This window comes from Dendrobates tinctorius, unplaced genomic scaffold, assembly GCF_039654945.1.
Source record: "Dendrobates tinctorius isolate UK_male_01 unplaced genomic scaffold, ASM3965494v1 ptg000093l, whole genome shotgun sequence".
In the NCBI taxonomy this organism is placed as follows: Eukaryota; Metazoa; Chordata; class Amphibia; order Anura; family Dendrobatidae; genus Dendrobates; species Dendrobates tinctorius.
The window spans coordinates 18,330,911-18,358,285 of NW_027361761.1; the positions used below are offsets into that span (position 1 = coordinate 18,330,911).

The window sequence follows — 27,375 nt, forward strand, 5'->3', positions numbered from 1 at the left end:
GCAATTGATACGTTTCACTGAGGCTATTAGCTTCAAGGATTTGTAGCACAGAAGTTTTCTTTAGAACACTATGTGTTGAGAGGGGTTAATAGCCTATTTTAAGGGCTGGGTTTCTGTGGACAATAAGAGCGGGTGGGAGGTTGTCCAGGTTGTGGTGAAGATAACTTCACCACAGAGTGTAGTCTGGAGTTTAAATATTCAGCCTCCTGAGGCATTCGGTGTTAAATGGGCTTGGAGAGGCTCACTCCAGAAAAGACTGTGTTTTTGCTAACCCTGAGCAGACTGATCCCCACAACCACAAGGACTGTGCTTTGTGCTACCACTTTGTTTTGTTTTTCTGTTTTTGCCCAAAGAGCCATATTTACTTTTACTTCACCATGCTTTACGTTTATGCCGCATATATAATAAACCAGTAAAGATCTTAAAGAGACAGTGTTCCCATGTCTACCTCTGTGTACAGCACAATGAGTCAATCTACTTCAACATATACACAACTGACTCACCTGATGTTTAGAGGAGACAGGGGAATGGGCTGCTGCCAGATTCCCCAGCTTATCTCCTCCATAAGCACAAGGATTGAGTTTGCTGAAACCTTAAGGTCCCGTCACACATAGCGACGCTACAACGATCCCGACAATGATACGACATGACAGGGATCGTTGCTGCATCGCTATGTGGTCGCTATTGGGATGTCAAACAGTCCAATCTACCCAACGACGGCGCAACGATCTGGCGTGCCATAGTGACCTTTGTAGCGATGTTGGTGGTGGTTGGGACCCTGTCACATAGCATGTTCCCTTGATGATTTACACCTCGATGAGGGATGTATTGTGTGACACTGTATTCACACAGGCGGGGATTGCGTTCCCTTTTACACGCCCTCTCAGCTCTGATTGGTGGTCGCTACTGCGTCCTGATTGGCCTTGCATTTAAAAGAAGGTAACATACTAGTGCTTCATTTCATTGATCATGAGTCTTTTGGCTAGCAGAACCTAGTAGCGATCACCGGTGTCCTATTTGCGTTCATCGGCTGTCCAAATAGCGTTCACGGGCTGTGATTCCAGATTGATTTACCCAGACGCCTACTCATTGTTGACAGTATGTATCTTTGGGGTCTATTTTGGTCTACTTGAGGGAGGGCTTTGGTTTGGTTTATTTGCCTTTTGTATTGTCAGCCATTTTAGTTGGTGGACACATAACTGGCACGCCCATATGCAATTGTTTGGTCAGCCATCTTGGTCAAAAGCACATTACTGCCATGCCCGGTAATACAATGGTATGCAATTGTATGGTCAGCTATTTTAGTTTGAGAAAAAATGTTACAGCCACGCCCGGTTAAAAGGATGGTATGCAATTTAGATCACACGTACCTTGTTGTGATTTTTTTATTTTCTAACTTTTAATAATATTTCAACTTTATTTTTTGCAGTTTACTCCATCATGAACAAGGCACAGTGTTCGGTTGTGGTGGCTGCCTTGTTGGCTGAGGAAGCTCGCTGTTGTGATGAAGCCCAGACACTGGAGAGGCATTCCAAAAGAAAGCGTCGCATGTGGACCAGAGAGTGACTGCAGAGGAGGTCCGAATTGTCGCACATGCAGCTAGTCAGATAGTTGCAGGACAAAAATCCACATGATTTCCAGAACTACCTGCAGATGTCTGAGGAATTGTTTATCTATTTACTGGAGCTAATTACTCCACTTATTGAAAGGAGGGATACAAAAATGCTTGCTGCCATCCCCGTAGATGAAAGATTGGCAGTCACGCTGAGATTCCTGGCCACCGGGCGCTCACTTCAGGACCTGCATTTCTCAGCCGCTATTTCAAGGCCCCTCCTCAGTATTCTTATTCCGGAGACATGCAGAGCGATTTTCCAGTGTCTACGCAGCTTCATGGATTTTCCAAAAACAGACGAGGATTGAAAACAGATTGCCTCCGATTTTGAGGAACTTTGGCAGTTTCCTAATTGTGGTGGTGCTTTGGACGGCAAACATGTCCGCATCACCCAACCGCCCAACAACGGGTCATACTTCTTCAATTACAAGGGCTATTTTAGTATCATCCTGATGGCCCTTGTAAACGCCAAGTATGAATTTATTTATGTGGACGTCGGCATGAGCGGAAGGGTTTCCGATGGGGGAGTTTTGGAGCATACCCATTTTGGAGAACGTTTATTTGGCTCTGACTTTCAGTTGCCTCCAAACTCCAACACCCGAGGAAACATGAACTTTGTTTTTGTCGGCGATGAGGCATTCCCGCTTCATCCACATTTTCTTAAACCATTCCCCCAAAAAACTCTAACGGCAGAAAGACGAATTTTCAATTACCGCTTGTCAAGGGCACGTCGAGTGGTTGAAAATGCCTTTGGGATCATGGCCAATCGGTTCCGTGTATTGCACACGCCAATTAACATGAAACTGGACTCAACTGACTCTGTGGTGATGGCCTGCTGTGTGCTCCATAACTTTCTAAGTCGGCGAGATTCCAGTTCGTACTGTCCGCCAGGGTTCATGGACTCAGTGGACGCATCAAATGGCGAAGTTCAGCTGGGGGAATGGCGTTCGACCGCTCCCGCAATAGCAGGCCTTCAACCTTTAGGACCCGGCAGATACACCCAGGATGCCAAGACCTGCCGTGAACCGTATTGCCATTATTTCAATGGTCCTGGTGCTGTTGCTTGGCAGCATCAGCAGTGATTTTTTTTTTCTTTTACCATGTTTAAAAATTATTCTACTTTGCTGTTTAATAAATGTTATAATTTTTTTTTAATTAAAAAAAAACTTTTTGGTGTTTTTATTTCTTTACAAAACATATGAAGGTACATACTAATCCATTTACACACATTGAGACACACAACCATAAATGTGTCTTTACCTAATAATACACATACTACACAATCACAAACTGAAGCGCACACACACACATTCTGTACACAATATTAATATATGCCTATGTGAAAAGTGGTTTGGTTTCGGGACGCAAAAGCGTGGGTGGAGCAGTAATGTCATTGGCTTGTGTTATGACCTTACTGCGGCCAAGCAATTTTGAACATGGCGACCAGGCGGCGTTCTAGTCACTGGGGTGACGCAGAGGTGCGGTATCTCATCAGGGAGGTGGATGAGCAAGATCATGCCTGCACCCAGCCAAATCAACACCCTGTCCTCCATAAGCAGGCAGTACTGCAAAGGATTAGGCGGGGCTTGGCCAGGCAATTTGGTGTGGATCGGTCCACCAAGCAGATAAGAAAGAAGCTGGCAGATCTGCGATACCGGTCAAGCAGCCGCATCGCCAGTGTCTGTGACCTGATGGTCTCCCATCGTGGTGAGTGCACATAGTACAGACACACGAACCCCAGTATAGTCCCTGAAAAGTCCCACCCAGGACCTGCACAGACCAACATAATACCTGCACAGACACACGGACCCCAGTATAGTCCTTGAAAAGTCCCATCCGGGACTTGCACAGACAACCGAACCCCAGTATAGTCCCTGAAAAGTCCCACCCGGGACCTACACAGACCCACATAGTACCTGCACAGACACACGGACCCCAGTATAGTCCCTGAAAAGTCCCACCCAGGACCTGCATAGACCCGCTTAGTACCTGCACAGACACACGGACCCCAGTATAGTCCCTGAAAAGTCCCACCCAGGACCTGCACAGACCCACTTAGTACCTGCACAGACAACCGAACCCCAGTATAGTCCCTGAAAAGTCCGACCTCGGACCTGCACAGACCCGCTTAGTACCTGCACAGACAACCGAACCCCAGTATTGTCCCTGAAAAGTCTCACCCGGGACCTGCACAGACCCACATAGTACCTGCACAGACACACGGACCCCAGTATAGTCCCTGAAAAGTCCCACCCAGGACCTGCACAGACCCACATAGTACCTGCACAGACAACCGAACTCCTGTATAGTCCCTGAAAAGTCCCACCCGGGACCTGCACAGACCCGCATAGTACCAGTGCTATTGATAATTGTGTTTTTGTCCTCCAGATACTGAGAGCCAAGTTGGCACAGAAGAAGAAGAGCAGGAGCCACTGCCAGACACACCGGAAAACGAAGAAGAGGATGCACGAGGATCCGGGTGGAACATAAGCCCCTCACCTCTGAAGAATCGGAGGGTGCGAGAAACCGTAAGAGTTTATTAAACTAAAAAGTAACCAATAATATGTAGCATGTTTAGAATTGTAAAGTTTTACCATTTCACACCATAGGATTCCCAACACCTGAAGAGCTCCTGGAGTCACTCAGGAGAGTGACCCAAGCTGTTGAGGACCACAAACAGCTACTGTTAAGGGCGGCGGCGGCGCAACCACAGGGCGGAAGACGCTAATTTTTTTTTTATTTTTGTTTTGTTGTGTTAGTTCTTGTTTTATTTTCTACATGGTCTTAAGTTGCCGAAACCCAGGCTATAAAACAGTTTCATATCAACTGTTGTTGCGTTTTCTCTTAAAAAAGAAAAAAAAAAAACCTCGCTCACAAGAATTATAGCTTTTCATTCCTATTTAGGTTCCACTTTAATACCCAAAATAGTTTGTATTCTTATCAAAATAGGCAAAGTAAAATGAAGAATGCAGTCAATTAAAGTGAAAATACAGTAAAAGTTTATTAAAATACAACAAACAATAAATAAAAAAAGGTTTTAATTATATAGTATATTTACAAAAGATTAAAAAACAATAAAATATATTTTAAGGTGGTTACAAAAATAAAAAAATTATAAGTCTTCATATTCATTATCTAAATTTGAAAAACCACGCCTGGGCGGAGAATATAGATCGGAGAGAAACGACTGAGAGTAGTGAGGAAAATGGTGGTTGGGTGGTGGTTGGGGATGGTTTTGCGGTGGCCCAATCCTCCGCACTGGTGTGCTCCGCAGTGGCTCTGGAGTTTGTGTCCATGAAGGTGGCCAAGAAAGCTCACGGGCGATCAAGCTTTTACCGGTAGAAGTTTCATCCAGTCGACCTGAATCCGCCTCACTCAAAGTTTAAAAAATGACCCTTTCGGCATGTTTCCTCTGGTTTGCATCCAGCTTACCAAGGCGATCAGCTGCAAAGTTGGCAAAGCTGTCCATGGCCGAGCTTTCCATTATTTGGTTGGCCAAACACATCAGGTCTGGGGACGGGGGCAAAGTTCCCTTTCTTTTGCGAGCATTATTTTGTCGTCGACATACAGTAAGGGGAGCAGGTTCTTGACTCGACACCTCTAATGCGTCCTCCATACTCCGTTCACACTCGGTGATGGTGTCACTCCCTTGCGTGGCCTGTTCTTGTTGACGCTGCTGATGTGGGAACAAAGAATCCAAAAAAAATACGTTAAGCAAAGAATGGCAAATATGTCGCAAATTTCAATGACTGGTGGTCCATATGCTAATGTTTTAGATTAAATATTTTTCACAATAAATACGGCATGTACATGCAAAAAATAGAATTAGACTTACCGGTAATTCGGTTTCTAGAAACCTTCCACGACAGCATAGTAGGTTGTCTCCATGCCCTAATGGGGGACAGGAAGTACGAGAGGTTAAAAGGTCCCACCCACCTCCCTCTCACCAGTGACTTATAACTGATTACCATGGCACTGGTTACCTTAAGATTCTCAGAATTTTGTTCAAGAATGCAGGGAGGGAAATAGTGGTGTCGTGGAAGGTTTCTAGAAACCGAATTACCGGTAAGTCTAATTCTATTTTCTCTAGCAACCTTCCACAACAGCATAGGAGGCATAACAACCTATACTGCACTAGGGGGGGACAACGGCCTGAAGAGCTTTTCGGCCAAAGGCTAGATCCCTGTTGGACACAAGGTCCAACCTATATTGTTTAGTGAAAGTATGTAAGGAGGACCAGGTTGCTGCCTTACAAATCTGCTCTGAAGATGCGCCTGCCCTCTCAGCTCATGACGTAGAGGTAGATCGTGTTGAATGCGCCTTGATCCCCATAGGGGGAGCGATGTTCTGCGCCAGATATGCTTCGGAGATGGCTTTCTTAATCCAATTGGCAATGGTGTTTTTTGCTACCTTCTTTCCCTTGTTTAGACCAGAAGTATGGATAAATAGGTTGTGATCAATTCTATAGGGTTTAGTACACTCTAAGTAGTAGAGAATTATGCGCCTCACGTCCAGCGTATGAAACACCTTTTCCTTAGGGTTCGCTGGGTTTTGACAAAATGATGGAAGAATGATTTCCTGCGATCTATGGAAATCAGACACAACCTTTGGTAGGAACGATGGATCAAGGGAAAGAACTATGGAATCGTCCCCAATGGTTAGGTAGGGATCCCTGATTGAGAGAGCTTGGAGCTCTCCTATTCGCCTTGCTGAGGTTATTGCTATAAGGAAGGCCACTTTACAGGAGAGCAGCTGAGAAGTACAGGATGGCAGGGGCTCAAAGGGTGATTGAGTGAGTCCCGTAAGTACCACATTCAAGTCCCAAGGTGGAATGGCGACTAGCCTTTTTGGATGTAGCCTAGTGGCTGATGTGATGAATCTTTTTATCCACCTGTGGTTGGCCAAGTCACAGTCGAACATGGAGCTTAATGCTGATTTCTGAATTTTAAGCATGCTGGGTTTTAGACCTAGCTCAAGCCCCCTCTGTAGGAAATCCAGGATACGGGAAATGTTAGGGTTTTCTGGGTCAGGCAAATCTGGCAGACACCATGAGGAAATTTTTTTCCATATTTTGTTATATATAGCAATGGTGACCGGTTTCCGAGATTTCTGGAGGGTTTTTATTACTGCTTCTGATAGCCCCCTGGCCCTCAGGATCTGGGTCTCAGTAACCGGGCCGCTAACTTCATTCCCCAGAGGTTTGGGTGATGTAGAGGGCCCTGCAAGAGAAGGTCGTCTTCCAGGGGTAGGTGGAATGGCCCATCTACCTGTAGCTCCATAATTAGAGAGTACCAGCTCCTCTTTGGCCATAGCGGGGCTACTAGGATGGTTTGGGTCCGATCCTCCTGTATTTTCCTCAGGGTTGCGGCAAGGATTGGAACTGGCGGAAATGCACACGCCAGACAAAATCTCCACCTGTGGGCGAAGGCATCTACCCCCAGGGATCTGTCTCTGGGGTTCAGTGAGAAGTAGTTTCTCACTCGGGCATTTTCTCTTGAGGCCAGTAGATCCACCTCTGGAAGACCCGACCTGTTGACCAGCCTCTGAAAGACTCTTTGGTTTAGGCTCCACTCTCCAGGCTGGATGCATTTTCTGCTCAAGAAATCTGCTTGAAGGTTGGAGGTACCCTTTAGGTGGACTGCCGTTAGAGAACGGAGGTGTCTTTCGGCCCAGCAAAATATTCGACCAGAAAGGCCCTCTATACTGCTGGATCTCGTGCCGCCCTGGTGTCTGAGATGGGCCACTGTTGCTACATTGTCCGAATAGACTCTGATATGATGGCCCTGGACTAGGTGTCTTGCTGCCAGAAGAGCTTCCTCCACGGCCTTCAGCTCCCTGAAGTTTGAGGATTTTGCACTCATTTTCTGGCTCCACAACCCCTGGAATGGTTGTCGGGACACCACAGCTCCCCAGCCTTTTTTGCTGGCATCTGATGTTACCGTGACCAGGGGGATCTGGGACCAGTTGATTCCCTTGCACAGATTATTGCGGTCCATCCACCATGCTAGTGAAGCTTTCACCTTTCCTGGTGTCATGGTCCAGTCCGGAGTTTATCTTCTGCTGTCTTCACTCCAGACTGGTCATGCGGGGGTTAATCTCATCAGCCTCGTTCTGGAGCTAGCTGGGCTATTTCAATCCCTCACAGCCTGCTGACCACTGTTAGTGATAGCTCAAGCTTGCAGTTTAGAGCCGCTGACCCTTGTACCCTGGTGATCCTCCTGCCTTGGACTGATATTCACGTGTATGACCCGGACTGATTTCTGACCCCGTCTCTTGGTATTTGTTTCTGCTGTTACGTTCCCCTCTGGCATCTGACTCCCTGGCCTGTACCCCGACCACGTATTTCATCTCACGTTTTGGACCCTGCGCTCATGTTCTGGCTTTCTGACTCTCGGCTTTGGTATTTTGACTACGTGTATTGCTGCTCCTTCTGGTACGTCTGCTCCTGTTAGTTTCTGACTCGGTTCGTCTGACTATTCTCTCTCGTTACCTGTGGCACCTGTGCTGTTGCTCAGGGTTGCTGCTCTTAGTGTATAACCTCTCTTCCCTCACCAGCTCCCCCTGGTGGAGGTTTCACTACACCTGGGTTCTGGACTCTTTTGTTCAGGCAGGTATGATCCCCGTTCCAGCTCCCCAAGATGTGGAGTATTCTGGAGTGGGCCTGTGCCCAAGGCACTAACAGGATGCAGGAGGTCATTGACCCTAGTATAGACATGGCTGACCTGAGGGTTGGGGACCTTTGTTCCCTGAAAGCTGAGATCCTTGATATTATGGACCTCTGATGTTCCTCTGGGAGGAAGGTCATTTGTTGTCTTGAATCTAGGAGGACTCCTAAGAATTTTATCTCCTGGGAGGGCTGGATCTGTGACTTTTTTATATTCGGGATCCACCCCAATGATTGAAGAATACTCAGGGTTTGAGTCACCTGTCTTTCCAGGATCTGGTAGGAGGCTCCTATTATCAGCAGGTCATCCAAGTAGGGCACAATGCATATGCCCTGCCCTCTGATGTGGGACACAGCTTCTTCCATAACCTTGGAATGATAGTGTCTGACTTCTGTACCCTGGCGGATCGCAAACCTCAGATACTTCCTGTGAGAAGGATGTATGGGGATGTGAAAATAGGCATCCTTTAAGTCTATGGTTGCCATGAAGTGAGACGGCCCTATCAGAGGAATGGCGGTCTTCACCGACTCCATCTTGAATCTGTGATATACGATGTGTCGGTTGAGGCCCTTCAGATTTATTATTATTCTTGCCTCTCCTGTGGGTTTTCTCACTAGGAATAGTCTGGAATAATGCCTTCTTCCCCGTTCCTCCAAAGGGACCGGAGAGATGGCATTTGATTGGAGCAGTAGCTGGATGCCAGTTTTTAGTGCTGGGGACTCCCGAGATGGTAGGGAGGTAACTCTTATACCCCGTGGAGGGAAGGATTCGAGTTCTAGCAGCAGGCCCTCCCTGATCAAGCTGAGGACCCAGGGGCTCTTGGAAATCATCTGCCAAGAGTGAATAAACCTTGAAAGCCTTCCCCTCACCGGGGTCGAGTCATTGTTTTTCTTGTGGCTGTTGCTGCTGCTGCTGGGGGACTAGGATGTTCCTGCCTCTCCCCTTAGCATAACTCCATCTTCCCGTCTTTCCCTTGCCTCTCGGCTGGGATGGCTGATTCTGGGGGGCTCGAAAAAGCCGCTTTTTTGTGGTCCTCTGCTCAGGAAGTACCTTCTTCTTATCTGTGGCCTTTTCAAGAATTTCATCTAAGGCCGGGCCAAAGACATGTTCACATTTGAAGGGTAAGGAGCAGAGTTTAACCATAGAAGTCACATCCCCACTCCACGTTTTAAGCCAAAGGGCCCGTCTTGCAGAATTGGACTGGACCATGGCTCTGGCAGAGGTGCGGATCATCTCCATTGATGCATCGGCCAAGAAGCCTGTAGCTCTCTGTAGTATGGGAAGGGAGTTAAGGAGGTCACCTCTTGAGGTTCCCCGGGAAATATGACTCTCTAGTTCCTCTATCCATTGGAAGAGAGACCTAGAGACACATGTGGACGCTATTCCTGATTTTAGGGAGAAGGCAGAGGTTTCCCAGGCTTTTTTTAGGAGGCTTTCTCCCTTACGGTCCATCGGGTCTCTAAGCTGGGACACGTCATCAAATGGAAGGACCGTTTTTTTCACCACTCTCGCCACCTGGACATCAACCTTCGGGATGTTCCAATTAAACTCCTCTCCTTCCAGGGGGAATCTATGCCTGAGCTCCAACGGGGCTGAGTAACGCTTCTCTGGGTACTCCCATTCCTGAGAGATCATGTCTACTATGCTCTTATGAGCTGGAAAACCTGTTTGTCTGGGTCCCTCAAATCCTCCGAACATGCGGTCCTGTGCTGACTGAGTAACTGGTTCGTCCTCTAGGCCCATGGTGGCCCGCACAGCACTGACCAGCTCCTCCACATATTCTGTAGAAAGGAGGTATCTCCTAGTTCCGGCTGATTTAGAAGTTCCCGGTTGTTCCCAACTCTTGGAGCCTGAATTATATGACCTCTCTGATTCGGATTCCGAGTCCTCTATCTGTATTTTACGTTTTTTTGGGGATGGGGAGCCTACAATCGAAGGAGGAGGAGGTGGTGGTGGGGGAGACAGGGCAGCCAAAGAGGTCTGGACCTGATGAGTAACCAGGCTGCGGATTTTGTCAGTTAGTGACGGGTGCTGTCTGTGCAAGCCTGACACAGTTTTTTCACCCAATTTGAGGGAAGTTTTGAACTGCATATGGCACATTTGGCTGACTTGCTGGTGGTATTGGTGCTTTTGTAGGCAGACTTTTCTCCCTAAAAAAAAGGGTGAGAAGCATTCTGAGGACCTCTATCCCAGGACCGCACCACTAGGACCCACCCCAGGTAACACTCACTGTGGCTGGGGCAGCGCTGGGCTCTGCAGACGCAGGGCAGGAAGACCCGTCCATGCTGACAGGGGATTTAGTCTTACCTGTCGGCGTCTTCCGGCGGGCTAATAAGGGGTTAACCCCGCCCTCAGCGCAGTTTCTCATTTTTCCTCCTCCTCCCTGGGTCCTGGAGCAGGCACAGCTGGTGCTGGTGAGCTCCACGCGCCGGCAGCAGAATGGGGGCCGCCATGATAGGAAGTCGTCAGACATACCCCGGATGTGACCGCGCGTGACTTCACTTCCAGGTCACCGCACAGCGCGCAACAGGAGGAGGAGAGACCAGAGAGCTGCAGGAGGCCTCCGGTCAGGGATCACTGGCCCGCTTTACTCCCCCTGGGAGAGCGTGGGTGGGCCAGGAACGGTCCCGAATTCAAAGAAGACGGGAGCAGTCTGGAGGAGGGGAGGCAGCGCCACCGACCACCACTGCCCGGCTTAGGATCCCAGGTACACTGCAGCAGCCGGCCACACAGCATACCGAACCTCTCCATGCCCCATGGGGGACAGGAAAGACACTGGTGAGAGGGACGTGGGTGGGACCTTTTAACCTCTCATACTTCCTGTCCCCCATTAGGGCGTGGAGACAACCTCCTATGCTGTCGTGGAAGGTTGCTAGAGAAATAATAATTCACTTTTTTTTTGGAAAAAAGAAGGTAATTACATCTCCAACAGGGGAGTCTGGATCTTTCTCGATCTCCATGTCAGGTTGCACATTCGGCCGCATGGAAGACACTGTCTTTCTCGGAAGTTCCTGGTCACGGGTGAAGCCGAGTAGGTCGTAGTACCACAGTGAGGGCACATAAACCTCATCTGTGCCAGCACCCGACTTCCTCGACTTCTCCACCTTGTTCAGCTCCTTTTTATAAACGGTCCGGAGAGACTGGATTTTTTTCCTAACAAGAGTTTCGTCCACCTTCTTGCTAGGGTTATTGCGCTTAAAGAGGCAAATCATCTTCTCATACGCCTCCCTTTTTTTGATCCTATTACTGTACTCGGCGGACTTTATTTTCCAAAGACATGGAAGAGACCGATGCAGCTCAATCATCTCCCGAACGAACTCCTCACTATTGTAAGACATCTGTAAAGAAAAAAAAAGGTTAACAAACTACGAACATAAATGGAACTTTGTTTAAAGTATACCACAAAAAAAAAAATAATTGCAAAAAAATACAGGGTGTTGGGTGTGTTCACTTCATACAGCCTAAAATGGCTGCCCATGCATGACCCTTTGTTCTCACAAAGAAAAGAAAAAAAAAATAACACCCTCCCATCATAGCAACTGGAGCACAAATTTAAAAAGAGTTTAAAAAAAAATAAAACAAAAAAAATGATGTATATGTGGAAATGCTGTTGAGACCCCAAAATATACCTACCATAAACTGGCTATAGAAGCAACGCTGATGGTAAAGCAGATGAGACAATGTGGAGTTGCAGCCGTTGGACGCAAACAGGATCTGAACTAGGACATACCCGGGTCAGGAACAAAGAACTGAAGCGCTATTATGTTAGCTTCTTTTAAAAGAAAGCTCACCAATCAGGACGCTGTAGTGACCACCAATTAGAGCAGAGGGAGGAGTGGAAACGGGAACGCAAATCCACGCCTTTGTCTTGCTTTTGAGTCGCTAACGAGGTCGTTGGGCTAGGTGTCAAACGTGATGATACAAGCGATGCTGCGGGACACGAGCGACCAAAAAAATGTCCAGACATTTCGGGCACGATCAGCGATACCCTGCAGGGGGGCCGGTCGCTGGTCACTGTCAAACACAGCGACCTCGCTGGTGAGATCGCTATAACGTCACAATACTAGTGACTCAGCAGCGATCTCGCTTAGTGTGACAGGGGCTTTATACCCCGCCATGTCAAATTCACAGATTCCTGGAATCTGGATAAATGCAACTTTAAGAGGCTGGACATCATTAAAAATTGCAAAAAAAACTCCAAAATCTAAAATATTTCTGTCACTTGATATCAGTCATTGGAGATAAGTTGACCAATTTGGAAGATAACCCGGTATCAGGCTGCGCTGCTATAATGAAGAATCCTGATGAGTTGAAGGTTTTCATTTCCACAATGACTTTCAATGCTGGACTAGCGTTATTTTCAAGTGAAAAAAAAAACAATTGCAACTATTCTGTGTATAAGTGGAACTTTTGTATTTTGGTTAATAGTTTTAGGAATTTTCCTCGTTAGAAATAGAAATATAAAGTCCTTCTATTTTTTCTGTGCAGCTTTATAACACATATCCCTCTGTGATGCGCTGGTTTACGAGTGTGGCTGAAAAGGTGCTCAGGAACCAAAATGTAGTGCACGCATTCATTCGAGAGACCTTCACCAACCAGAGGGAACAACTGGATGTAAATGACCAGAGGAATCTTATCGACTCGTTCTTGGTGAAACAACGAGAGGTACTAAAATACGTATTGTTATATGTGTGATAGATCTGAGCTTGTCATCGGGGATAATTCATGTTGAAAACACAATTTAGTTTTATTTTATATAGGACTGCAGGAAAACTTTGTCTAGTGGTGGAGCTATATGGCTTGCTGGGAGGTCATTAGTGTATATTAGAAGTGTAAATTTTGTAGTATTATAAATGGCACATGGTAGATGGGGCTGTTACAGATTAGAGGAAAAGGAAAGAGTAACTGTTGTAATAATTTTGATTTCATAAATCAATAGTACACATAAAAATCTGTAAAATATCTTATATTACATACCGGTCCCGGGTATGCCTGTCTCCACTTCCTTCCACTGAGGCTGCTGCCCTCTGTTGTGCTCCACAATGGGTTTTGCAAGTTGCCCAGCATGGATCAATGACATCATCTGCCTAAACCTACTTAAGGCCCATTGACACACACACCTGAGTCTTGGCCCTTACACTCCTAGTCCTATGTTAGGTGTGATCCACCATCTGGCTGCTTGTGTTCAGTGTTTGTTGTTCAATTCATTCTTCCTGAATTCCACTTCATCCATTGTGCTGGTTCCGAGATTCCTGGTGAGCCTTTACAGTTCTCGCTGCCCACATGCCTTCTTGATTGATGCATCAACACGGGGGTTCATGTGTCAACCCAGACCAGAGGCTTAGAGGATCCATCTCACCTGGTGAGCTTTAAAGGGAACCTGTAAGGTACCCCGTGCCCCCAGAACCAGAAGTAGTTGTGCCTACATATGTAAATACTCTGCATAGCAGTCCCTTTGTTACATCACACACATAAACAGTTATTTCTAAAATGGAATTCTAAAGTCCATTTCTGATATGTAAATGAGGCCTTTGACGAGTCGATGGGGTGTTATCTCCTACCGAATACAGACTTTACGATATATGAGAGGGAAAGATCAGTCCAGGTAGAGCAAATGTCTCTGGTAAGATGTTAAAGGGAACCTGTCAGACTAGTCATCTCACGTAACGCGTTATCACGCCCCTGTGTGCACGATAACATGGCTTACAAACGTCGGCATCATCACCAGCACTATACATACCTCGCGCATGCTCACAGCTTTGTTTCCTCACTGCATTGTTCCTCTAAAGCTGGATGTATGCGTGTCGGCTTTCCAACCATGTGCAGTGCTCCTCTCTAAAGCCGGCACACATACACCTGACGTCAGAGGATCAATGCATTGAGGGAAAATGCTGCGCGCATGGGTGAGGTATGTAGAGCACTGGCGATGATGCGGGTGCTTGTAAGCCACGCTATCATGCCCACAGGGGCCTGATAACATGCTAAGTGAGTCAACCAGTCTGACAAGTTCCCTTTAACATCTTACTAGGCACATTTGCTTCTGTCTGCTACCTGGACTGATCGTTCCCTGTCATATATTGAAAAATCTGGGATGATGGTTAGTTGGTGCTTATAAAATCCTATGGAGGGGTGAAGTGTAGGAGAAAGGAGGAGCTGGAGGCAGACAGAGACATTCTGCTGCAAGTTTTCTTGAAATGACAGTTACAGTTCTCCATAGAATTTTGTGAGCACTAACTGCCATCTCCTATCTCGTTAATGGGAAAGTCAGTATTCACTGAATGCAGATTTTACCTGTGGAATGATAATTTTTAGAAGGAATGATCAGTCATAGAAGTAAAAAGCTTATTTTTCCGAAATGATATATTACAAAGTTTCTTATCTTCATGTGTACTATTGATTTGTTAAGAAAAATTAAACCGATGGTTACACATTAAATAACCTCTGTCCTTCCCAGTTTTACTCAGGCTACAAGCTTAACTCATGACTGACTGAGCTACTGCAGTGTCCACATGGTTCAGCAATCTTCAGACACAGCGCACACAGCAAACGGAGCTGAGAATGAACAGAACATAAAGAGATACTGTGAGAACAAATTCCGGTGTGAGAGCCAAAACCTCACAATTTAAAAAGCCAGTCTTTCTTCACAAATCTACTCTGCTACTACAACATCTCATTGTAAAACATTATCCATTTCCCAGTTAAGCTTTTCTATATACAGTCATATGTTAAAGTTTGGGCACCCCTATTAATGTTAACCTTTCTTCTTTATAACAATTTTGGTTTTTGCAACAGCTATTTCAGTTTCATATATCTAATAACTGATGGACTCAGTTATATTTCTGGATTCAAATGTGGTTTATTGCACTAACAGAAAATGGGCAATCTGCATTTAAACAAAATTTGACCAGTGCAAAAGTATGGGCACATCAACATAAAAGTGACATTAATATTTCGTAGATCCTCCTTTAGCAAAAATAACAGCCTCTAGTCGCTTCCTGTAGCTATTAATGAGTTCCTGGATCCTGGATGAAGGTATTTGTGACCATTCCTGTTTACAAAACAATTCCAGTTCAGTTAAGTTTGATGGTCGCCGAGCATGGACAGCCCGCTTCAAATCATCCCACAGATGTTCAATGATATTCAGGTCTGGGGACTGGGATGGCCAGTCCAGAACATTGTAATTGTTCCTCTGCATGAATGCCTGAGTAGATTTGGAGCGGTGTTTTGGATCATTGTCTTGCTGAAATATCCATCCCCTGCGTTCCCTTCAACTTCGTCACTGATTCTTGCACATTATTGTCAAGAATCTGCTGATACTGAGTTGAATCCATGCGACCCTCAACTTTAACAAGATTCCCGGTGCCGGCATTGGCCACACAGCCCTAAAGCATGATGGAACCCCACCAAATTTTACTGTGGGTAGCAAATGTTTTTCTTGGAATGCTGTGTTTTTTAGCCTCCATGCATAACGCCTTTTTGTATGACCAAACAACTCAATCTTTGTTTCATCAGTCCACAGGACCTTCTTCCAAAATGTAACTGGCTTGTCCAAATGTGCTTTTGCATACCTCAGGCTTCTTTCGCATCACTCTCCCATACAGCTTCTCCTTGTGCAAAGTGCGCTGTATTGTTGACCGATGCACAGTGACACCATCTGCAGCAAGATGATGCTGCAGGTCTTTGGAGGTGGTCTGTGGATTGTCCTTGACTGTTCTCACCATTCTTCTTCTCTGCCTTTCTGATATTTTTCTTGGCCTGCTACTTCTGGGCTTAACAAGAACTGTACCTGTGTTCTTCCATTTCCTTACTATGTTCCTCACAGTGGAAACTGACAGGTTAAATCTCTGAGACAACTTTTTGTATCCTTCCCCTGAAAAGCTATGTTGAATAATCTTTGTTTTCAGATCATTTGAGAGTTGTTTTGAGGAGCCCATGATGCCACTCTTTATAGGAGAATCAAATAGGAGAACTACTTGCAAGTGGCCACCTTAAATACCTTTTCTCATGATTTGATACACCTGGCTATGTAGTTCAAAGCTCAATGAGGTTACAAAACCAATTTAGTGCTTCAGGAAGTCAGTAAAAAGTAGTTAGGAGTGTTCAAATCGAGAAAATGATAAGGGTGCCCATACTTTTGCACCGGTCAAATTTTGTTTAAATGCAGATTGCACATTTTCTGTTAGAACAATAAACATCATTTGAATCCAGAAATATAACTGAGTCCATCAGTTATTAGATATATGAAACTGAAATAGCTGTTGCAAAAACCAAAATTGCTATAAAGAAAAAAGGTTAACATTAATAGGGGTGCCCAAACTTTAACATATGACTGTACACAGACTTTATTATTATTTACCTGTTTTTAGTTCTGTTCACATTTGCATTAGTGAAAATTCCATCATGACAAAAAAACAGTAATCCTTGATGCGTTATCTTTCCCATCAAAAGACTTTGCTTTTCATTTAGTTCAATATTTAAAAAGTAACTCATTTTTTGCTTAGTTATTTATCAGCCTTTGCAAAGTTATTAATTGTCACGCTCACGCCTTGACTGGATGGCGTGAGCTGGGGGTTGTGGAACCACTGTGCCACAAACCAGACTGCCCTGGAAGGGGCGTGACTGAGACTGCTGCCTTTGTTTTAACTGGAGTCTCTGATGGTGATGTCAGGCCTGTGCAGCAGGCAGCTGCCAGGTGCCAATCCAGGGTGGTGTCTGGCTGTGGCTGCTGATCCCACTCGAGGAGACGGAACACTAGGACAGGTACCAGAGGTTATATTTCATGATGATAGTAAGTGTAGCAGGGCTGAGTGAATGTTAAGGAAAGAATTATGAGGACACAGCTGGGTGCAGTTTCAAAGCTTTACTCACAGTTCTTGTGTACACAGATACCCGCTTAGTGCTGCATCCTTCAGGTGAGGGGCTCAGTTAACTCCCAGATGGATGGAGCACACCTTTCCAGCACTCTCTTCAGTATATGCCTTTCCTGGCCATTTCACTGTGTTGCTTTCTCGCCTCTTCCTACACAACACCTCACAGTCAGTGTCCCAGGCCAGCAGCCGCAGACCCTGTCGGATAACATACTCTCCTCGTTTCCTTGCTCCCTTTTGGCTGCCTTTCCGGTGAAGATAACTGTGGTAAGTGGCTGAGGTAACTAAAGGTGCCATAGCTGTCGGCTTTCTAGCTGAGTCTGTTGTCCACTCCACTGGGCTAGGGGCTGATACCCTTCTGCGACCTGATTCCTCCACCTGATGGCCATCAGCATGGAATGAGCCCGATGGGTGGCTCCCACCCAGCTCGTGCCTCTGGGATCCCTTCCCTCTACAGGGAGCTTCCTTCTGTATCCTTACAGCAGCTCTTCCAGACCAGGAGCTGCTCCACATGTGCTATTACTTCTTCCCCTATGGGAAGACTGTCTACACACATCCTCCTCCCTCTTCCCTTATGGGATGATTGTCTCTTTCCTTCCCAGCAGCTCCTCCTGACAGGGAGCTGCTTCACCACACGTCTTCATGATCTCACTTAACTGCACTGTCTTGTCCCCACCTCCCAACACCCTTTACTACCCAGGCAAGGTTGAGATCCTCCTCCCATAGGGACCATCCAGGGTGCCCTGCTGCTCTAGGGTATGTGTTGGGTGAAAGTGTAAGAGTACTGTCAGGTGCCTCCACCTTACCTGGGAAGTGGGATACCACACCTCTGGTTGAGGTGCAGTACCTCTGTGGCAACTGAACCCTCAGGGTTGCCACACAGAGACCTGTTCACACAGCAGGTGCAGGCAATGGCACTGGCAGGAAGGAATGGTGTATGAAGGAACAGGTAGAGATCTGCTCACACAGGAGGTGAACTGCAAGACTGCGGATAGGTACTGCAGTTTACAGCAAGAGGTTCCACACGGGGAACAGGCAGAACTGCAGGAGTGTGGAGCATAAGCAGAGAAGCGAGAGTACAGAGCAGGCAGACCCGCAAGAGTACGGAGCATAGGCAGAGTCATAATAGTATGGAGCAAACAGAGCCGCAAGAGTACGGAGCACAGGCAGAGCCGCAAGGGTACAAAGCAGGCAGAGCTGCAAGATTGCAGAGCATAGGCAGAGTCACAAGAGTACGGAGCAAGCAGAGCCGCAAGAGCACGGAGCACAGGCAGACAGAAGACACAAGGAAAGACACAGCAGGGAAAGTAGCCACAGAGGAGAAGACGGAGAGACAGAGGTAGAACTGAGTACAGACAAGGTAATGGTACGAGACAAGGTACAAGAACAAAAACACAGAGAGCCGGATATACTAGGGACCAGGATATACTGCCTCCTGGAGGGCGGACAGAGAGGTACAAAGCAAGGTAGGAACAATAGCACAGAGATCAGGATATTCTGCCTCCTGGAGGGCAGACAGAGAGGTACTAGACAAGACAAGGAACAAGGACACAGAGACTAGGATATTCTGCCTCCTAGAGGGCGGACAGAGAGGTACAAGGCACCCTTTGTTTCCTATCCCTGAGCCAGCTCTTAGCCCTCTTACACATATTTTCTCCAATCCCCACTGTTCTCATTTTATGTATCAACCTTTTGTGTGGCACCGTATAAAAAGCTTTTGAAAAGTTCATATACACCTTTTTCACTGCGTTTCCTTGGTCCAGTCCGGAACTTACCTCTTCATAAAAGCTTATCAGATTAGTCTGACAGGAATGGTGCCTCGTAAACCCATGTTGATATTGAGTCATAATAGTATGGAGCAAACAGAGCCACAAGAGTACGGAGCACAGGCAGAGCCGCAAGGGTACAAAGCAGGCAGAGCTGCAAGATTGCAGAGCATAGGCAGAGTCACAAGAGTACGGAGCAATAATTGAAACTGCAAGGAAAGAAAGCGCAATAGGGTCTTATCTGAGAAAACCAAGATATCAAACAATAGTTTATACTCACCGTATATAGGAGAGTAACAGGCATAAAGAACGCGGTCAGCTTGCTGCACATCCAAATGACCACGCTGTGGCCATAAATCTTCAGATTCACTAATAGGATTTTTATGGATTAAAACGTGCGCTGCCAGACCATCAATCCTCACAAGTTGTATACTTAATATATTTATTTCCCAACGCGTTTCGAGGTCATAAAGGAGGAAGAGGTTTTATGACCTCGAAACGCGTTGGGAAATAAATATATTAAGTATACAACTTGTGAGGATTGATGGTCTGGCAGCGCACGTTTTAATCCATAAAAATCCTATTAGTGAATCTGAAGAGTACGGAGCAAGCAGAGCCGCAAGAGCACGGAGCACAGGCAGACAGAAGACACAAGGAAAGACACAGCAGGGAAAGTAGCCACAGAGGAGAAGATGGAGAGACAGAGGTAGAACTGAGTACAGACAAGGTAATGGTACGAGACAAGGTACAAGAACAAAAACACAGAGAGCCGGATATACTAGGGACCAGGATATACTGCCTCCTGGAGGGCGGACAGAGAGGTACAAAGCAAGGTAGGAACAATAGCACAGAGATCAGGATATTCTGGCCCCTGGAGGGTGGACAGAGAAGTACTAGACAAGACAAGGAACAAGGACAAAGAGACTAGGATATTCTGCCTCCTAGAGGGTGGACAGAGGTACAAGGCAAGGTAAAGAACAAAGACACAGAGACCATGATATTCTGCCTCCTGGAGGGCAGACAGACAGGTACAAAGCAAGGCTAGGAATAAGAACACAGAGACCTGGCAACTCAGCAGCAAAACACTAACTGAGTTAAGACATTGCACAGGCAGGTTCCACTGAGTGGAGCTGTTCTTAATACTAGAGGCCTCTTGGTAATTGGCCAGGGGCAAATTAGACAGGTGCACCCTGATTCCATAAGAACCAGAGAGTTCCGGAGCCACCCCCCCTATGCACACAGCCAGGAAGCATGCAGGGAGCAGCAGGAAGCAAGAGGCACACAGCATGGAGCGGCAGCAGACAGAACATACAGCAAGGCCTGGAGCAGTGAGTAAGTTAGTGTGTGAGGGATGGTAGACAATGCAGTGATGCCGGCAGGGTTGTTACAGTACCCCCCTTTACGGCCCCTCCCCTCTTCTTCAATCCTGCAAGGATGACCTGCAGAAGGAGTATGGAACCACACACAGTCCAGGCCAACACAACATCCTTCAGGTAAGGTGAAGTAGGCGTGCCATCAGGAATCATAGAGTGCCAAGTCTCTTGGTGCCCGGCGGGGTCAACCTCCACAATTACCTGGGCCTCTTCCTCTAGACTGATGGAAGGCAGAGATGAGCAAATATCTGTCTTGGGATCTTCACCAATCAGCCACATGGAAGCTAGAGACATACATTCAGGAAGTATCTTCAGCCTGGTACCCTGAAAAAACTGGACCACCTCTTCAGGATTAGAGGATGAGTAAAGCTCTGTATTGGAATCTTCACCCACAGGCCACAGAGGAACTGAAAGTGTACACTCAGGATCCATCTTCAGCCCTTTATCCAGAGGAAGACAATCAAGAGGCAGGGATGCTACTGTGAGCAGATCACCGGTATAGTCTCTGAAGATGTGTGAAGAGAATGCCACCACTTCCCCCTTCTTCAGAGTCGTCATCACACCTTGACTTGACGACTAGCAGACCAGATGAAGAAGACGACATTGGTGACTGACTCTGATGCAAAGGAACCAGACACCTTTTGTCTCTTGGTTGTTTCAAGCAAAGCACCTTCCTGGGTCTCCAGACATAAATGGGTACAAGAATCTCTGGCTCAGAATGACCCATGGGCATACCAGACAGCAAATGGAAGACAAACTTGTTTGTGTATAATGCTCTGACCTGGAGCTGTAGTTGTCCTTGCAGGAGTAGACTGTTCTTGAAGAGGGCTCGGCCATCTTTAGACCATGCCCATGCCGGTTTCTGGAGCTGCAAAACTGAGACCACACACTGACTCTGTATGGCTGGCGGCTTAAACACACGAAAGCTCCCTGAAGGCAGAGAAACAGTCATTGGCTTCACAAGGCAGAGACCGTCAGGATGTTCAGTCACAAGACCAGATTCCGGTTGCAAGTTTGCCAGCACCTTTTTATTAGACCTCTTGGATCTTACACAGGAGGCCAGCTTGGCAAGCTGTGGAACAGGAGAGTCATGGATGGTCACCGGCAGATGAGACAATTTACCCACAGGTTTTTTTTTGTCTGGTCCATCTCTGGAAGCTTGGGGGGGGGGAGACTTCTCAGGAGACGCTGTACTAGGCTTGTCGAAGGCTTTGCAGAAGGCCACAGGAAGGCCAGAAGACTTGAGGTGATGGGATCCACCACTTCCGAGAGGGGGTTAAGCCACTCCAAGGCATCTCCTGTTAGGTAGGACATTAGCAATCCTAAATTTACGCGATCAGTGGCAAAGAAGGGAGCATTCCATTGAAAGTAACGTAAGCACTGCTCCAAAAAGACATGACACTGCTTAGGATCCTCATCATGTCTTGGCGGATCCGAGGGGCGTTCAGCTTCAGGAATGCCAGCCTCAAGTTGAGCAAACAATTCATTAGAGACCACAATGGTGGGTGGAGCTGTGAAGAATCGGGCTTCAGACTGGGTAAAATATTCATTTGATTGCTCACGCTGGCAAGAAAAAAGTTTATCATGCTCAGAGAGTGTAAGGACGTGACTCAGCGGGGACCATGGGCTGTGCAAACTGTTACGCTCATGCCCTGACTGGTGGGTGTGAGCCAGAGGTTGTGGCTAGTGTTGAGCATTCCGAAACTGCAAATATCGGGTATTGGCCGATATTCGCGGTATCAGAATTACGATACTGAGTTCCGATACTTTTAGCATATCGAATAACGGAATCGGACGTTCCCATAATGCTATGAGCCAGTTTGATTTGATTCAGCCAGTGAGGAATCCCAAGATGTGTGGGCACATCCTGTTAGGCATGTAGGCATGCTAACTAATGGCATGGCTGTGATTGGCTGCTGAAATGATATCGTGATGCACTATGAAAGCCGCTGCCGCCATTTTGGGTTCATTCTGCTGTGAATTCAGTTAGGGACAAGACGCTGCTCTTCTGACTCTGAGGGACAGTTAGACATAGCGATTTGCTATATTGTGCTTTACCCAGGCTACTTTAGCAACCCCTGTATGAAGCTGTCTTTTGCCTTGCAGCGCTGTCCACAGCTGTCTGCAAGGTCTGTGTGTGTGAGTGCAGCTCACGCTGTAGTGTGTTCTGCAGCCACCTCTGGTTGTAGGCCGCTCAGCGTGCGTCACTGCCTCATATATATTTTTTTTTTATTGCTGCTCATTTTTACTGATTTCTCCTATTAGTGTGCATCCATTCGTATCCATCTACATTGGTTGCAAACACTATATAGGAGTAGATAGCGGAGCCTTTCTGCAGCCTTTCAGTGCTACTGCACAGTTCTCTGCACTGTTCACGGCAGTCTGTGAGGTCTCTGTGTGTGAGTGCTGCTCACGCTGTAGTGTGTTCTGCACCACCTCTGGTTGTAGTCCACTCAGCGTACATCACTGCCTCATACATTGTCCTTTTTTGCTGTAGTGCTGCTTATTTTTCCTGAATTTCTCCTATTAGTGTGCTTCCCTCCATATCCAGCTAGATTGGTTGCAGAGTAGATAGAGGACCCTTTTTGCTGGCTTGTGCCCTGCAGCCCCAGCCAGATTAGTATTAGCCTATTTTTTGGAGCCTCATCTTTTGCATTGTAGGTTACCTTCCTGCATAGCTCCAAAAAGTTTGTGATACTATCGCTTTAACATCTTTGGTCACATCCTTTTTGTTTTTTTGAAAAAAAAAACATGTTAATAAAGTTCATCAAAGACTCCACTTTACAGTTGTGTAGGCCACATTAGCTCACTAAGTCCACACACTTTATAAAATTAGTGTTTCTTATACCTGTTAGCAGCTGTTCAGGAATAAGCACACTAAGCCGTTAGTACTTTTCTGCTTATCTTTATCAGTCTACCAAGATGAAGAAGGCAGGGAGTAAGGCACGTGGTCGTGGGTGTGGAGTTTCAGCAGGGAGAGGACGTGGGGATTCTGTGCCTGCTGCGGGCACCAGTGACTCAGCATCCCCCAGTTTTAACAGGGAACAGTCGTTTATGCACAGCTTTGTAGGAGCTCGCCGTACCCCACTGCTGCGGGAGGAACAAATTGAAGCTGTTGTCGGATGGATGGCAGCTAACGCATTGACTTCAATTACTTCCACATCCTCTCAGGTACAGAGCACTGAAGAGCAACCATCTATCTCTTCAACACCTGCCAAATTGCCCAGGCAGTCAGAGAGCCCTGGACAGGAGCCATCTCATTCTCTACTTCTGTTTTCTGAATCTCTTGGTTTGGAAAGAGGGGGCCAGCCAAGCAGCATTCTAGAATATGAAGAAGAGGGAGTATGCAGAGATGCGCAACAGCTTTGCCTCTCTGAAATTGAAGAGGCGGGTGGGCCAGTGCCTATGGTCAGCACACCTCATTACGCATCTGATGATGAGACCCAGGTGCCACTTTCTGGTGCGTACTGTGCTGTCGAGACTACCCAGGAGAAGCAGGTGTTTGAAGAGGGTAGTGTAGATGATGAGGTCCTTGACCCATCATAGCGTGAAGAACAGGAAGGTGGTGGGAGCAGCTCCAAGGAAGAGATTCCCCGAACGGCCAAGACAGGAGGGAGAGGGCAGACTTGGCTGCCTGTAGCCTCCACTTCGGCACCCATTAGGAGCATTCCTCTTCCAAAACCCAGAACGGGCGCTGTTATGAATGAGTCACCGTAGGAGGCAAAAACAGAAATACTAGCTAAGTCCAGAAAACCAGAGAAGTTGGCAACTATCGGATTGCAGACCCCTGAACCTATCAACAACAACTAGCAGTAGCCGTGGGGGGTTCCTACGGTGCCCTAGACCCCTCGATCACAGCCGGAGAACTACATAGCCTAAAGACAGAAAGGGAAATCTAAACTGCCCCAGAGCAGACCCCAAAGCAATAGGCAGCCCCCAACATATAATGACGGTGAAGCAAGATGAAAAAACACTCACACAGATAGAAAGATAGGCTGAGCAAATGATGGGGCCCATGCTAACTAGATAGGACAGGATAGAAAAGCTGCTGTCTGTAATCCGCCAAAACCCTATCAAAACAAGAGCCAACAGCTGATAGGGGAAAAAAGCCCTGAAGACGCTAGGCCTCAAAAAGACTATATCAGCACTCAGGAATTTTCTGAAGACAGAGCAAAAAGGAATTCAGCTCACCCCAGCAGGGAATGGCAGAAATCAAGGAAAACAATGCAAAACAAAACCAAAACACAAATGCAAAAAGTAGAGCAGAAAACTTAGCTTTTGAGGAACAGGAATCAGACTGGTCTCCTAGAATCCCTCAGAGAGATCACCAGCAAGGCAGAAGGCGTCGGCTGCCTTATATCCAGTCAGTAACTTCCATCACCCAGTCATCATCATCCTGCCCAGGTGCCTGGCAATCAGCCTCACTACCCTCCTTCACCAGAAGAGGGAGTTCATCAGACCTCAACGGTGAAGGGGAAAATGAACTCACAACAGGGCGCTCCCAGAACTTGCAGTGCGTGGTCCTTTTTTGACACAGTTGCAGATGACATTTTCTTTGTCAAATGCAAGCTGTGTAATCAGAAAGTCAAAAGAGGGAAAAGTGTAAGCAACCTCAATACCACAAATATGCGGAAACATGTGCGGACCAACCACATGGTGGAGTTACAAAGACACACTGAAGACGTAGGCCAACCTGCAGCACCACCTACCACCTCTTCAGCTCATGTTGTAGCCTCTTCCTCCAGCTCACACACAGCTGGTTCGGCTTCCTCGCAGGATCGCCATGGAATAACCTCTGGCACTGTTGTACAGAGACCCAGTGTAATTACACCAACAGCACCACGTTCCCTGTCATCCTCACACTCCCAGGCCACTCTACAGCCATCGGTAGCACAGGCATGGGATAAAAGGCGGCCATACTCAGCAAACCATCCCTGAGCACAGGCTCTGAATGCTGGCATTGCCAAACTACTGGCCCTTGAAATGCTCTCATTCAGGCTGGTGGAGACTGACACCTTCCGTAACTTCATGGCATTGGCAGTCCCACAATACAATGTGCCCAGATGCTTTTATTTCAGCAGGCAAGCCGTCCCTGCCCTGCAAAAGCATGTGGAGGGAAAAATTAAACATGCGCTACTAAACGCCGTCAGTAGCAAGGTCCACCTGACCACCGATGCGTGGACCAGTAACCATGGACAGAGACGATACCTTTCCCTCACTGCCCATTGGGTAAATGTTGTGGAGCCAGGGACAGATCTTGAGAGTGGCGCAGTACGTGTTCTGCCAACTCCAAGGATTGCTGGAATCCAGTTTGTACACATTGACTCCTCCTCATACTCCAGTTCCTCAGAATCAGCGCTGCAGGAGCCATCACGGTCTACCTCCACAAGGACCCATGAACGCTTACCTGTTACGACCGATATGAGCACAGCCATGGCCAAACGTCAACAGGCCGTACTGAAATTAATTTCTTTGGGGAATCGAAGCCACACAGCGCAGGAGCTCTGGATTGCCATCAAGCAGGAGAGCGACGTTTGGTTTGTGCCAGCGAATCTCCAGCCAGGCTTGGTAGTGTGTGACAATAGCCGAAATCTGGTGGCAGCTCTGGACCTAGGCAACCTCTCTCACATCCCATGTCTGGCACATGTGTTCAACTTGGTCATGCAGAGTTTTTTGAGGGACTATCCGGATCTTGATGCACTGCTGCACAAGGTCCGCATAGAGTGTGCTCACTTGCAGCGTTCCAGCATGGCAAGATCGTGCATTGCAGCTCCGCAGCGCCGATTCCACCTTCCGGAACATCGCATCATATGTGACCTACCCACCAGGTGGAATTCAACGTTACATATGTTGGAGCGGTTGTGTGAGCAGCAGGCAGCAGTAATGGAGTACCAGCTGCATCAGGCGCAAACAAGTCGCACTGCGCGCCGTTCACACTTCACCACCACTGAGTGGGCCTCTATGAAGGACATCTGCCATGTTTTGCGTGCCTTGGATGATTCCACGCGGATGACGAGTGCAGATGATGCACTAGTCAGCATGACTGTCCCCCTTATCTGCCTGATTCAAAAAACACTGCAAGCACTAAGGGAGGAGGTTTTGGGAGAGGTGGAGGATGAGGAGTCACAAATGCCATCTTCTTCTGGACAGTCTGCGCAACGTGGTTCCTCTCAAAGGCCTAGGCAGGGGACACTTTGTGAGGAGGATGAGGAGGAGTCAATGGAGGAGGAAGACATCTCTCAAGAGGAGTGAGGTACACAATGCTCTAGTAGTCAGTATGTAGAGTGAGGGTGGGGTGATGCAGAGCAGGCAGAGATGATGCCTCAAGCAGGGGACAGCGTTTCTTGGCCAGTTGGGAGTCTGCAGCACGTGGTTGACTTCATGCTGCAGTGCCTGAGAAACGACCGCCGCATCGCCCACATTCTCAACATGACAGATTATTGGATATACACCCTCCTAGATCCTCTCTACCGGGACAACTTACAAAGCCTCATAACACCGTTAAACCGGGAGCGTAAAATGCAGGAGTACCAAGACACACTGGTGCATTCTATCATGTTCTCCATTCCACCCGAGAGCAGTGCTGCTAGTGTTATACAAAGCAGCTCTGTGCGTTGAGGCAGTGGAGGAAGCTCTGCACAAAGAGGGAGTAGAGGCAGCGCCTCAGCACAAGGCAAGATGCTATGAATGAGTCACCGTAGGAGGCAAAAGCACTTATGCAAGCTAAGTCCAGAAAACCAGAGAAGTTGGCAACTATCAGATTGCAGACCCCTGAACCTATCAACACAACTAGCAGTAGCCGTGGGGGGTTCCTACGATGCCCTAGACCCCTCGATCACAGCCGGAGAAATACATAGGCCTAAAGAAAGAAAGGGGAAATCTAAACTGCCCCAGAGCAGACCCCAAAGCAATAGGCAGCCTCAACATATAATGACGGTGAAGCAAGAAGAAAATACTAACACAGACAGAAAGATAGACTGAGCAAAGACGGGGCCCCAAAACTACCTAGATAGTAACGGACAGGAAGGCTGCTGTCTGCAATCTGCCAAAACCCTATCAAAGACATAAGCCAACAAGCTGATATGAAAAAGG

General features: G+C 47.2%; 1 protein-coding gene across 2 annotated transcripts in view; it reads left to right on the forward strand.

Annotated features, from left to right (window-relative positions):
- The window catches only part of LOC141098590 (cytochrome P450 2K1-like), a 170,097-nt gene that overhangs the window by 105,223 nt on the left and 37,499 nt on the right, over window positions 1–27,375 (forward strand). For both annotated transcript variants that reach the window (XM_073586501.1, XM_073586502.1), the window contains exon 6: window positions 12,766–12,942. In XM_073586501.1, the coding sequence (XP_073442602.1) occupies window positions 12,766–12,942 (177 nt within the window). The remainder of the gene's footprint in view (window positions 1–12,765; window positions 12,943–27,375) is intronic.